This window comes from Idiotropiscis lumnitzeri, chromosome 21 (assembly GCF_059441095.1).
Source record: "Idiotropiscis lumnitzeri isolate Australia: NSW breed Sydney's pygmy pipehorse chromosome 21, RoL_Ilum_1.0, whole genome shotgun sequence".
NCBI lineage: Eukaryota > Metazoa > Chordata > Actinopteri > Syngnathiformes > Syngnathidae > Idiotropiscis > Idiotropiscis lumnitzeri.
In genome coordinates, this window is record NC_142411.1 from 8,622,888 (window position 1) to 8,637,545 (window position 14,658).

Genomic DNA, 14,658 nt, shown 5'->3' on the forward strand with positions numbered 1-14,658 from the left:
GAGTGGAGTCATAGTTGTGTGCGTGTGTGCGCTCCTTTCTCTCAGTCACCTTTTTAAGAGCATGGCGTGACGTGCCACAAGCCCCGCCCCAAAGACAGTGCACGTGCAGATGCTTACAATCGTTTATTATTGACACATCAGTCTCATTAGCGGACAAAAATACAGATTACTTTTTCTATTTTTGCAACCGAGCATAGAAATAAATGATTGGAAAAAAAGAATGACAAAAGACAATAATAAAGTTCATGGTTTTTATTTGAAAAAAAAACAAAACAAAACAAAACAAAAACAAACAGAAAAAAAACTATAGCATGTACAACTTGGAATGAATGTAAACTGAACTCAGATGAAGAGCGGCGGCGTGCTCCTCGACAGCGTGCGCCGTGAACGCAGCACACCGCCTGCCCGTCCGAGTCGAGAAACAGAAGAGAAAAAAAAGTGAAGGCCAGTGATTCTCTCTTGCAAAAGAAAACAGGACAGACACTCCATCTCAGCGAAAGAATGAAAAAAAAAAAAAATCAAAGAAAGAAAGCTCACCGTAAGACTCTTGAAGTCCCCCCCTCCCTCCTCCTTTTAAAGGGCAGGACACACAACTACTAAGATGGTCATCCATATAACCGAAAAAAAAAAAAGAACATGCCAAAATGTTTTCTTTTTTTTAACTTTTTTTTTTCTCAATTTTAGCTAGCATACAATTAAGTCCCATTCCACTTTATGCTTAATGAGTCAGAACCTGGAATATTCTCTCATCTTAACATTACAGGGTTCCTCTCCAAATACAAAAAAACTGTACCAAACCATCAAGAGGACAGTGTGTAGTGGAATCAGCACGCTCTGGTAGCCCGGAGGAGGGTCGGGGTGGGGGTTTGGAGGTATGGGGGAGGGGAGACGGGGGGGGGGGGGTGTTTGTATGTGCTCCGGTCTCAAGCTTGCATGCACAAAGAACAGAAAAAGAGAGAGAGGAAATGACCAGCCCGGACATTTACCACGAGCAAATAGAACTGGACACCAACTTCTTTGCTTTAGTCTGAAAGTAGTCATTACAGGGTGGATGTTATTTGTTATTCAGTACTGATGCTAAATTGATTTCCAGAGGAAGGCGGGAGGAGGGAAGGAGGGAGGGGAAGGATCACTAACCATCTTTTTCATGCAGATATTTTTGTCTATTTTTTTTTTTTCCCTGTGTGGACAGAAGGATATTGTATTTCAACATTCAATTATTTTCTATACAGAAACAGTATGAATAAATGAACTTTTTTTTTTTCTCCAAGAGGTAAGTAAAACATTTGGATTTTTTTTTCCCATTTTTTTTTCTTTTCTTCTAAGAGGGGACAGAATGGGGTGGGCAAGCTTCACTTTGCGGTCATCATCTGTACAAACTCTGTCGAAACAAAAGAGAAGAACAGATTATTAGCTTTTCCCAGAGGTAACAAAATGTGTTAAATCATTTATCACTTACATTTGACTATAAAATCTATTTTTTTTTATCAACTTGATTTTGTGCAAACACATTTTTTTCTAACAGCGACAATGCCCATCCATATTAAATGCTAGCAAGGGGACACAGGGAGGCAAATACATGGATGAAAGCTTTGGAGATTGTTGAAAGTAGGGCAATTTGCCTAATGGACAAAAAAACCCCCCCAAAAAAACCCAAGAAGAGCGCTGCGTCTTTTGAGTGACAGTGAGGGAGCGACAATTTTTTTTTGCCTCCATCAAATAACCATGAGTGACATTGTCGAGTGTGCCAAGCTTGTGTCGCCCTCCCACATTTCGTGAAAACAGATTTCTCATTTGATTGTTTCATGTTCATGACCTACATTTACTTGACATAGGTTTAAGGTCCCTAATTGGGTTTACCTTCGTAGTTGACCTGGCCGTCTCCGTCGATATCTGCTTCTCTGATCATCTCATCCACCTCCTCGTCCGTTAGCTTCTCGCCCAAGTTCGTCATGACGTGGCGGAGCTCTGCGGCGCTGATGTAGCCGTTTCCATCCTGGACACAAACATTGTGGCGGCACTTGTGAAAATGTATCTATAATTTGCCTGTTGATTTATTCATCAATGGAGTTTCTGTCTAAAGGGAGTATTTTTACAGTAGTGAGGGCAAAATGAAGCTTCACGAAGCACTTATATATTTTTTTTTTTACTCCTCTAGATGGTGCTCTCGGTTAAAAGATAAAGACTAGTGCAATGGAAATGTATAAAATGTCCACTAGATTAAACCAAGGGTGATAGCGAGAGGAGTGAAAAATGATCACAAGTGCTTCATGAAGGTTCATTAGTCCAATCACAGCATTTACCTTATCAAATACCCGGAAAGCCTCACGGATCTCCTCCTCGCTGTCCGTGTCCTTCATTTTCCTTGCCATCATGGTCAAAAACTCCGGGAAGTCAATGGTTCCATTACCTGGAATGATCAATGAGTCACTGTTTAATCCAAATGGCAATTACATAAAAGCAAACATAAGCTAAGTAGATGTCATCACCCAACATTAAGCTGATGAAAAGCACCGAAAATGAAAGCATTAATTTCGGCAGTGCTCTCGTGGTGAGCTCGCCTCAAAAATCATTTTTGGTCACACCTTTTGTTCCGAATGCAATGGTAGCGGCCCGCTATGGAGGGGTGGGGGTCGGGGTGTTTGTGCGTTCTGTGGTGTGACTGTGGACTGTTTTGTGTCTTCCTTAGGGAAGCCCTGCGAAGATGCTGCATATGTTAACACAGCGCAGCAGGATTCCAGGAGGGGGGTGGGGGTTGGTTTAGGGGGAGACCACAGCCACTCATCCATAATGTAGACGGAGCGGCAACAGCTGGAAGGCCGAATAAATCAAGAAGCTCGCGTCTCCTGGTAGGAAAACCCAGCTGGAGGGATGTGGGAGAAGGACAAAATGGAGGACGTGGGATTGGTTCTCGAAGCGAGTGCCACAGACCACGACTGGTTCAGACAATTTATACATTTAGGAGTAAAATGCTTTATAGACTAGTTTGATGTACAAAATATGTCCAAAAAAAATCAAGCTTGTTTCTCTGATTGAATGTAGCTGTCTGTAAACGGTCCTGGGTGAAATCAGCCATTATCGTGAAGTCAGCTGGGATAGGCGACATGTCCTCCCGACTTGTGAATGTGATAAGTAGTATAGCAAATGGATGCATTTGCCAGCGAAACAAGTTTAAACAAAGGTTCCTTTTCAACTATGGTTTGTGTTGACAAACACTTGGGAACACTTTAGAACTAAAATGATTTTTGCAGTTAACTCATTTACTGCCACGGATAAAGACGTCAAAGTTCCATTTTGAAGAGTGAATGAGGTAAAAAGGGCTGTTTGCGCCAATGTGGGAGTGAACACAGCCGTCTTGCTTACTGGCCAATGGTATACGTTCTGTCACTAAATTACTAGGTGCTCCGGGAGTGTGTCAAGAAAAAAAAAAATCACCCTTGGTCTGCAAGAAAACCCAGTCTGCCAAATTTCTTAAAAGGGTAAACTAAATTTGCCCTGGCGCAAAAATGAAGCTGCACCAATTATTTCGGCGCGCATACGGGCTTATTGGTCAGTTTTCATTTTGGATGCTGTGCTGGAGGTGCATGCGCAGAATCAATAAACCGCAACAGGGAGAGGAGCCACTATGACAGGCGTGGGCAAACTACGGCCCGGGGGCCACACGCGGCCCGTTAAACGTTTTAATCCGGCCCGTCGGACTTGAAATTTTTTTTTTTAATGAATAAACCTTGTTAATGTTTTAATTTATAAATACTGTGGTTTTTCAAAGACATATGTATTTCATTTTAAATGAAATATCAAAATAATTATAATTAATTAAAATAATTACCAAAACACGGCATCCATCTGCTCTTTAGAAGTTTGCCCATCCCTGCACTAGGAGGTTGGATTCTGTTGAGAAGTTGCTTTTACATGTTCGGACTAAATGCAGGCATGTAGTATGATTAAAAACTCAATTAAAAAGGTCTGATGGAATTACAGTTAAAGGTCGCGGACACTCAGGGCAAAGCACCCAGAGGGATTAGCCCTCGGGTGGGACAGACGGGCGAGGGGATTGTGCAGATTAGACAATGACCGAGAACGCCTTGAGATAAAGAGAGCCACGGATGGGAATCTAGACGTGTGCGTATGTGAGTGTGAATTGCGGGGACCAAAAAAGGGATGCGGTAACGTGATAGGGCAGATGGTGATCTCGCGGCCGAGGGTAACAATCCAAGGACCTGTTATCTAACACGGAAGAGAGCCAGCAGCATCACTCGTCGACAAGGGAGCGACGGCGAGCTCGGAAAAGCGAGGGGACGATGAGTTGGGAGAATCCAGGCGGCCCTCGAGCAAGAGCTCCCCAAAAGCACCGCAGTGGCGAGATGGACGCAAAGGAGGACGTGAAGACTGCGAGGAAGAGCGACGGCTCATGGTGGGAGGGAAGCAAAGGAGAAATGAGCGTTAAGGGAGGGGGGGGGGGGTAGTGGGCGTCAGAGAGGGAGGTGGAGATGAGGGAGATGCGAAGAGGAGAGTGTAAGGAGTGAACCGAGTGGGAGATGGTGTGATTACACATAAGAGGCGCGCTGACGCAAACTATCGAAGGCTGAGTCTTCTCTGTGCTCATTGTTTTTGCTTCTGCATCCTGAAACCTTTCATGAAGCCCTTTGAGGAAGAGTCATAAGGAGTGCTTGCTTTTATGACGCCACCATCAAAGAACACTATTTTCAAGGCAGGTCTTTAACGTTTGACTGCCGGAGAAGTTGATTAAATCCCATCACTGCGTGTGTACTAAAAACGGAAATCTCCTCACTTTTTGTGGGTAACACGTTCCGAGTAGTGCTTCATTTTAATCCGCCACGTTTCCCACCCTAAACACTTGCGACACTTAATAAAATGAACTTTTATTAAGCAAAGCGAGGAATAAATAGTTTCAGGCTGTTTCGAAATGAACGTGAACGGAGCATGTTCTTCACCCCGGCAGCAAGCGAGGACGACGATACGTTGGCTAATGACTACGTTCAAGTACGACTAGTACTTCGCCGTCTTCTTCCACCGGAAGTAGTCATGGCAACCACCTTTCGCTTTGCAAAACATTAATCTACCAGGCTACAATGCAATGTGGGATTCCAGTTAAGGTAAGTGCTCTGCTCAAAATTTCTGTTTTGGGCTCCGGTTCAGAATTTTGATAATGTTATGAGTTTCCGAAATTATTGAGAGGGGAGCGCACGTTGCCTTTCGGAATACACACATTCTCAGAGAGAGTACTGCACGACCCGTACGTTCATAGTCTTGGTTTTTGGGAAAAACGAATCCATCCCAACACCCTCAGAAGTAAAAATCGACATTTTTTTGTCCGGTCTGATTTTAAGGGTGAATCCGCGATAACCGAACCACGAAGTAGCGAGGGAACACCGTATTTTCGTCTGACCCTCTCCCGAATTCGGTTGAATGTGCCGCAAAATAAAGGTGATTTTCAATGGGCCAGCTTCCATCTCACGGCTGCTGATGTGGGTACTGGTTGTGCAAAGTGAAGAGAGGCCTTATGTAACCACTTTTATTTTCCATTACTAGCTTCATTGCTGTCTGACCTAGATTGCATCAGCCCAGGGAGGCAGAGGCAGAAAGCGGGGATGTTAGTGATGCGTGTGTGTGTGTTCGGAAATGCTTGCTTGCTGCTCTTTGGTGGAAGCAAAAGAGTGGGGGTGGGCACGGAGAATGGTGAGAGGACTCTGTGGTAGCTGAGCGGCCAACTTGCGGCGCAATTGATTCCCCCTTATCGATGTGGTCCCATTTACGAAATCCTATAAGCTGACAAAGCGCGGCTGAGGTCAGTGAGTTCTCACGAGAACCTGTCAGAAACTCGTGCGAGACGTACAATGGAGTATTTTCCAGCAATTTGCGATGAGTGTACGTGCGATAACTCGCACACATGAAAAATACGTTTGAATGAATGAGTTTACCCCGGTTAGAGACATTAGCACGTCGACAATAATTTGATTAATTATATTAGCTGGGGTGACTTTCACTAAGCATGCTTGTATTGTTCAATAAGAAGCGGTAAGCTGCAGCTAACTTTATTGTGTTTCATGTGCTGAGGCTTAGTTGGGTCGTTTGTCTGCCCTTGAATTACCGTTACAATTTAGTTTTGCTTTGCTCCGCACCCAAAGCATTTAATGTCCGATTAAATAAACATATCACTGATCAATGACTTTCATAAATGTGTCCGATGGTTCAAAGGAATTTAGCGTGACGCGTTTTGAAGTCGGCCAATTTTCTATCCGTTTTAACTCATTCACTAGCAGGCCAGGTGAAAAGAATGCAGTTTTTGACGTCTATATCCGTCAATGGCAGTGAATGAGTTAAGTGCAGTCTATTGATTCGCATCAAAGGCTGCTGAATTCTCTTGAGAACCGCACAACAATGACAGCTAACATCCGCAAGTGTATCTTGCCATTCAGTCGTGACAAATGAGGGAAGAAAAGTCAGCGGAGGTTACACCTTTAGACTCTCTGCACTTTGTCGTTTGCATTTATGATTCTTGCAACGTGCACTTTGGTCACCTTTTCTTTTACGTGCTTTGCGCACAGAGTTGACTTGCTTTGCTGCACCTTAAAAGGCACGTTAAGAATTTTTTACAATTTTTTCTATGCGAGTCATTTCGCCACTTGCCGCCGACTAAAAATGACATCACAGTTGCTCGCGGCCGAAGTTGCGAACGTCACATGATCAAACTCAGAAAACAGGTTAGCCAAAGCCCCACTTCTGAGCAAAATGCCCCCCCCCCTCAAATGGATTAAAAATGCTTAATTAATATACCACAAACACCATATTAATCATTCACTACCAGCACAGGTAAAATGAATGCACTTTTTTTGGCTTCTTTTCCCGTCAATGGCAGTGAATGAGTCAATAATAATAATAATAATAATGCGGGCGTAATTTTTTTTTTTTTTCCATTTGAATGACTTTCAGCACAGCAAATGACAGGTTTGGAGCAGAATGTGACGAAACTGCAGACAGACGGACGTGATGTCAGAAAGTCATGCTGGCCACACAGTTAGCTAAAGACAGTTGGTAGTTGATGCCTTAGCATTAAAAAAAAAAAAAAACGACAGAAAAAGGCCTACTGACCGTCAGCGTCCACCTCATTGATCATGTCCTGCAGCTCGGCTTCTGTTGGGTTCTGTCCCAGCGACCTCATGACAGTGCCAAGTTCTTTGGTGGTGATGGTGCCGTCGCCATCCTTGTCGAATAAGGAGAAAGCCTCCTTGAACTCTGGCAGAGGACAGACAGACGATTAACGTTAGACACCCGCCTACTAAAAAAAAAAAAAGTCAAAAACAAATACGGATTTGTCGAGAAATAACTAGCTCATTTTTAATTAAAAGACATGAGTGCATGAAGGGTAAATTAAATGACAGGCTTCTTAAACCGTTGGCGATTCAATGAATATAAACCGCAGAGGACTGAGGATTAACCTTGGAGCTTTAGCAAAAGCTAATTAGCCGCAGAGTGGGTTTGATGGGGGGGGGGAAATAAACGGCAGCATCAGTATTCAGAATCCAAGCGTATATTGTTGTGAATGAAACAAGTTGTAGACTAGGAAAAAAAAAAAGGGATTCAGGTCGGTAGTTCAAATCTAGACTCAGGCCTTTCTTTTTGAACATTGCATCTTTTCCCCGCGCTTGCCCGTTTTTTTGTTTTTTTTTTATCTCCAGGTACTCCAGTTTCTTTCCATCAACTAAATCCCTTTCATTTTGCAAAGCAAAAGCTTTTCCAAGGTAGCGCAAAGTCCTTCATTGCTCCTTTTTTATTGTATGCCGTGATAACGGAGCCACGTTACGTAAAGGGGTGCGAGAGAAAGAAAAGCCTCATTGACTAAATTGCAGCGGGGCCGTTCATACCTGCAATCTGCTCCTCTGTTAGTTGGTCGGCCTGTGGATGGAGGAAAGGAAGGGGAGGGGTGAGCGGGGGTGGCAAACAAACAAGTTACTCAGCACGCACATTTTCCAAAATCCCAGATGTACTGGTCATCACATTCCACATTATCCATCGCCACCCACCACCACACGTTTTAACACTGGCGTCTGTGTTCTGGGCTCTGTTGGCCTCTGTGCTGGAGACTGAAACGGCATGCGCTCGCGGGGTAGTGCCAACATTTACCAGTAACAATACTCCCGAATTAACAAGCTCTCATTGCTTTATCCATGAGTGCCAGTTCAGAATGTATGTTCTATTGTGTTGTTTCCCTTCCAGTCCAAATGATTTTTTGGATACAACACATGATCGGTCTGCGCTAAATTGATTCGATCCGTATCACGCTTTCATGACTTTATGAGTCCATCTCGTTTCCTGGTCACACTTGGAGTGCTGTGAACGTGATCGCACACATTTGGCGGATGCCGAAAGCCATTACGTAATGTGTGCATCTGTGGTAGTGTCGTCTTAGGTTGTCAGGTTTGTCTGCGAGCATAAAAACCCACTGCTTAAGAAAATAAATTGCTGTTATTGATACACGGGACTGACTTTGACTACATTTACATGAAGTCGATATTAGGGATAAGCTCAAAATTCAGATTTCAGAGTCATTTGGAATAACTGGCATAATTGAAAAAAAAAAACTAATACAGTATATATTATTATATAAAGTATTATTAAAATAGTACTCATTTTACAATGTCTAATACAATACTGAGTATACTTGAGTTCAAAATTTGGGCGTGTTTATTTAGATTTTACAACAATTCCAAGGCAATTGAAATGTATAGCAAGCAAAATGTTTGTTTATATGGGTAACCCTACTCGAATTTATACATTTGCAACTTTTCTTTTAATTTTAAGATCCAATAAATTTTATTTTTACTTGATATTGTTTCCATTTCAACATTTTTTTTGTTTTGTATTCAAAAAGTAATCGTTTGAAAACCGTATTTTCCGGACTATAAGCCGCTACTTTTTTCCTAGATTTCGAACCATGCTGCGAATATACGGGTACGGCTTTTTTTGTGGATTTTTCATTCACTGGTAGGGACGCTCTCTAGTTCAGAAAACACGCTAGACAAATCTCGTTTTTTTTTTTCTCTTGGGTCTATTCTGTTTTAATTAGCCAAGTTGTTGCCGTGTTAGAAGGCACCGTTTTAACATTCTGTTTATGTACGTTTATGTGCATTCACAGTACAAAAATCATTATGCGCCTTATAGTCCGGAAACTACAGTAATCGTGATTTCAATTATTACTAAAATAATCAGATTCATATTTTTTCAAGCAGCTTTACTTCCGGTACTACAAAGATCAAGATCCCTTGTAATTGATCATGCGCAAACTGTCCCGTGCGATTGGAATACCACGCAAGATGGTCGAAATTTTAAAAACTTTAATAAGGGCATATTTGGGTTATTCTGATCATTTTACATGGCTTTTAAAAAACCGAAGGCAGCCTATATTTGGGTTTTAAAAGTTTCATTGACTGCATGTAAACATAGTCATTGTTGTTTGCCGGCGACTAAGGAACAACATACAAACAATTATGCCACACACACACACACACACCTCTGGCTGGCAATCTTCCTTGACACCAAAACTTTCCATTCCCATGGCTCTTGTGAATTAGTCACAGTTGCCAGTTCTGCCTCCAAGCCAATTCCCACAACAGTTTGGTGCACTTAAATGAGTATACCTGCAAATTAGCTCCGGATACAGACGCAACATTGAGGTCACCATTGAATCCCAGAGATGTGGAAAAACAATCAAAGTTTGGAGCTATTTTTGTGAGTCTGGTCGGTAAATTAGAAGGATGTGTTTCATTAGACGAGTGCATGGCTTTAGTGAGATACTGTAGCAGATCTGACAAGAATTGAAAAGTTTAATGTTGGGGAAACGCATCAAAATGCTTATTTGATCATGAATTGTGTCAAACTGATCCTTGGTCAGTTGCATCCTAAAATAATTGAGGCAAAATGAGGTGCATTAGTTTGCAAAGAGGCGTGCTTGTTTCAATCACAACTAATTTGGTGTTTTAGGACAACAACTTGACTTCAGCAATGCAAACTACACCCGGGCAGCATTTCTTAATTTTCCCAAATAGTCAAAATGCTCATCGTGAATTGCACCGGGGATCAATTTGAAAATAAATAAATAAATCCTCACATGCTTTTTTTTTTTTTTTTTTTGGTCTTCCTTGTTAGGTTTTGTTTCCGCCTTGTTCTTGTCCAACCAATCAGCTCCCTCCAACCTTTGTGCCTTGTCCAGGTGTTCCTCGCTATCTCGTCAGTTTGCTTCTATTGAGCTTCCTGGTTTCTGTCAGTCTTTGTTGGCTTGTTGTAGCTCTCACTTTGTTTTAGTTCTCTTTGTGCTGTGTTGTTTCTTTTGAGTTTTCGAGACTGTCGGTGCTTTTGTTTTGTTTTGTTTGGTTTAGTTTTTTTCCTCCATGGTATTGCTGTTTGTTTTTGTTAATTTTCTTCAGTACACCCCTCCTCGCTGCTTTTAGGTGCACAACTCCGCAATAACATTGAATTTTTTTTTTACTCCACAGCTCACCAGATAGGCCAAATTCCACTGATTTGCTATTGTGAGACTTGTCATCTTATTACGAATGGACTCGTCTACAGCAACTTGTTTTTGCAACCACAATGTGTGGTGAGAGGTGTGTGCAGCTCCCACTATCTAGCTGCAAACAGAAAGATAGCTACGGAATGTTGTGACATCATTGTTACATCATTTCACTCCTGCCCAGGATGTCACCTCTGACCTTCTTATAGAAGAAGCCCAAAATAAAAGTTAATGATCAACCATTTTGATTTTCGTGTCATGACAATGATAAATGACAAAAAACATTGGTGCCATAATAAGAAAGAAAAAAATCCTCTCAGCAATCACAGAATGGCTAGGTTCAGTTAAATTGGACGCACTCTGAATGCAACATCACAAGTTGACCTTTTAACTGGGCCATGCGAATAACAAAATGCCTTCCCTCATGATATGAGTAACAAACAGCGGATGAATTGATGGAGCCAGTCAGGGATTGTGAATAACCTCAGCAGCCCTCATAAGATTAGCGGACATGATTCAATAACCTCTCTGGCAAACAACACAGCTTCCTTTTCTACTTCCTTCCCGCTTCTATTCTGTGATACAAAAAGGAAATGTCAAGAGGCAAAACACAACAGCTGATGTCATCCAGCTTGATTAACATTCAATGTTTTCGCATTTTTGCCACGTCTTTGTTTTTTAATCACCCTCTTGTGGTAATTCCGCACTGCATTATTAATAAAGCGCACTTAGTATTACAGTGGAACACAACACAAACACTGGTTGACCTGTTATTTGTATTAATGAACTCATTTATCCAAATGGAAAATAAAGTCATCTATTCCAGAGTCAAACTTTCACGTCATGAAACCGTTGTCATGTGTGAGCATTTTACAATTAATTGTCGCACAACTGTAAAAATCTGTCTATAAAAAAAATAACTGAAATACATGCCCATAACCAGTAGGATGAAAGTCTGACCACATTTTTGACGCCATTTTCCACCTCTCACTGCATCCAGTGCAACCTCGTTGTCATGATGCATTGCTGCTACTGCTGCGTCTCCCCGAGTGGACTGGGTGCAGGGTTTGGTGAGTCACTGCTATGATCTCCTCCCTTGGATTCGGCCCAAGCTGTCAGGTCTTCAGAAGTGCTGCAGCCACCAGGTCTATCACCAACCCATCCCTTCCGTTTCTCTTTGTTTTTTCTCTCTGACTGGTCAACTCACAGCCAAACCTCCATTTTGGGTTATTTCCGCCTCTTTTTCCTCTTCACATACTGCTTGGAGGAAACTCCCTGTGAATCACAATCGACCGACAGATTGCAGTTTGCGCGCTTGGTGACTGAAGGCGTGGGTGGGGGTGCTTTGCTGGCTGGCATGAGTGGGTCAGCCACACCCACTGTTGCCTGAGCAAAGCAGACCCACAGCATTGCGGTCCAAAGAGGACTGCAGCAGGCTAGAGGTAGTTCACTGGGCCAGGGGAGCCACTCATGTTTCCCACTTGCACTCTCATATGATCGCACAGGGTTCACATGGTTAGGTCAAACGGTATAAATGAATCATTTAACAACGCTTATGTGTCGGATGGAGTCATTATTCACCAACTGAAAGGTGCAAAACCAGCTGTCACTCTGGCAGATGGGCGTGACACACATACACACGCGCCATTCATTCTGACACCAGCTCAGCGTGACCCACACACACGCTCTTTGTAAGGAAGCGATGGGGCTCAACAGAGTGCTCGACAAAAAACAGCAAGGCCTTATGGGCTGAGTGGAGAGGGCGGGAGGAGGAGAGAGGACGGGTGTAAACAACACCAGCTTTCCCTACACCCTGCGGACAAGGCTGGTCCACCATATGGCCCCGGTGGCCGGGTACTCCTCCGCACCACTCACGCCAAGTAACTGGGAACGAACACGGGACATGGCAAGGTGTTGGCCGCCAAGCGCGTAAATTATTCATTGGCGTAGATCAGATGTCCTTCGGGTTGCAAAACATGCATCGGGAAACAAGAGCGGAGCAGAAATGAGATCAGGCCTCAGTGTGGTCAATACTTGCACCGCAGCCGGTGGGGGGGCTGTTTACACTTCAGTGGACGTACTGATGCAGACAAGGGGCTTAAACTTTTCAAGGGAAGCAGGCAATTGCAATAATAATCCACACGCTAGTGACTGTGCTGCAATGCTACGGGAAGCTGCATCACAGCCCAATACCATAAATAGGACATGTGATCGCTCCAGCAGAGGGACGTCTTAAGTCCCTCGGGTCCATTAATGCACCATCAAGCAATTGAATAACCACAGGAAACTATAGTTCTACATTCTAAACTTTTTTTTTTAATTTCTACTTTAGTAATCACGCATTGTCATTTACAGTACACCATAATCATATACTTATCAGTCTTTGTTGATAGAGTTAGAGCAATCCCATGATTCCCATCCCCTATAGCAAAGCGTCCATTTTGATTTACGTTTTAAGTCACCAAACGCGGTTGCTTGCCTTAAAAGGCCTATCTTGTAGACTTTTCCAGTGTGACCTAACCATCTAAGGGCGTCCTTCCCATTAGCTGCAGATGTTAGCTGCGCTTCTGTCAACTTTTACAACGCTTAGGTGTTGTTTCATGCTACAAAGTCACATAAAAGACATCAAAGTAATACAAAAGAAACAGAGGAAGTGAAGATTCATGTTTCTCAGCAGTGTTGCTTTGACACTAACAAAAATAGCATCTTGGATAATGTAATCGATTAAAATGTAGTCATTCATGTAAATCACGGAAAAAACAAACCCATAAAAGACTGCAACAGGCTGCAATGCAGATATACCACTGTCATGCATATTATTGCATCCATTAATTACAGCAGTGCCATTTCCCCATCATGGCCTGGCATGGCATGGTTAGGCCTCGAGGAGAAAAAATAGAACCCGGAGAAAAAGAAGACTCCGTGGGCAAAGTTCCACGGAATCCAAAAAAGAGGGCCATCTCCCACACTTCCTGTATGTCCTAAAAGAGAATAATGTCAGCGTGTGCTTCGAATAGCGGTAAGGTAGGCGTCCCTGCACGCCTGCGCTCTGCAGGCGGATTGGAGAATGGGACTCGATGTACTTATGGCTGCAGAATATTAACGTAATAACTCAATCAAGTTATTACGCCTGTACAAATGTGTAATATGAAGCGCACGATGCTGCAGGGGAATAATAGCAAGCTTTCCTCCATCTAGCGGATAATTTGCCCTTTAGAATTGCGCAGTTATGAGGAAAAGGCGGTTCTAATTTCATTCGATCGATACATTCACATCTGAATGTACCAGTAATGAAACTGAAAACGTCCTTTATGCGGTTGTGAAATTAATAACCGGGCGCACACAAACGCGTTTTTGCGGGCGTTAGCTCACGATTATATGATGGCACTAAAATACATATATTCAGATGTTTTTATACATTTTACCTCCAGAATGTCTTCAATGCAATTTTTCCCACGCAACAAAAAGAATGAATGAGTATACATACCATGTCGGATGGATTGTGTGCTTGTCGGTGTGTGGAGGCAGACTAGGAATGTGCTCGTCCCTTAGATGGAGCTCCACTGGCGGCAGAACGCGTGTATATTGCCGCGGCCAGAAAGGGGGCGGGCAGAGGGGGGTGAGGGGGTGCTTTGCGTATCACTCCGCCAACATGGGCGCTGATCACTCACTTCCTGATTCCACATCAATGCCGTTTGCGGCTCGCTCTATGCAAATCATCTTTAATGTGATGCTCGATGCAAATGATCTTTTTGCACAACTAATAATGTATATAATATGTGTTATTTATTTATTTATATTACCAATTATATGGTTAACTTGGCCACTGAAAGCCAAGAGGCCAATTTTTTTTATATTTATAATAATAATAATAAATAATAATAATAATTAATATTATTATTATTATTGCTATTATTATATATTCACTCTTTTTATTATGATAAAGGTGAATAATCATAAAATGGTTCTACTTTTGTTGAAATTCAAAAAACAGAAAATAAGTTCAGTTACAATGCACATCGTTTTTTTTAAAAAAAGCTTGTAATTTTCTTTTTTAATAGATTAAAAAAGACTGATAAAATACTTTAATTTCCATAAAATGTAAAATGTATATGAAACGAATATTG

General features: G+C 42.4%; 1 protein-coding gene across 1 annotated transcript; it reads right to left on the minus strand.

The window, feature by feature from the left end:
- Window positions 1-237: 237 nt before the first annotated feature.
- On the minus strand, window positions 238-14,156 carry calm1b (calmodulin 1b). The gene is made up of 6 exons (XM_088285421.1): window positions 14,019-14,156; window positions 7,887-7,917; window positions 7,114-7,257; window positions 2,304-2,410; window positions 1,861-1,996; window positions 238-1,381 (listed from the first exon to the last, which is right to left on the minus strand). The coding sequence occupies exons 1-6, from the start codon at window positions 14,019-14,021 to the stop codon at window positions 1,353-1,355; spliced, it is 450 nt and encodes a 149-aa protein (XP_088141547.1). The 5' UTR covers window positions 14,022-14,156; the 3' UTR covers window positions 238-1,352.
- Between the last annotated feature and the right edge of the window lie 502 nt (window positions 14,157-14,658).

Coding starts and splice junctions, on each gene's coding strand:
- calm1b (XM_088285421.1), bottom strand. Junction 1,997..2,303: donor CTTTCCGGGTATTTGATAAG/GTAAATGCTGTG, acceptor GTTTGTGTCCAG/GATGGAAACGGCTACATCAG. Junction 1,382..1,860: donor CGGCCAGGTCAACTACGAAG/GTAAACCCAATT, acceptor TTGTTTCGACAG/AGTTTGTACAGATGATGACC.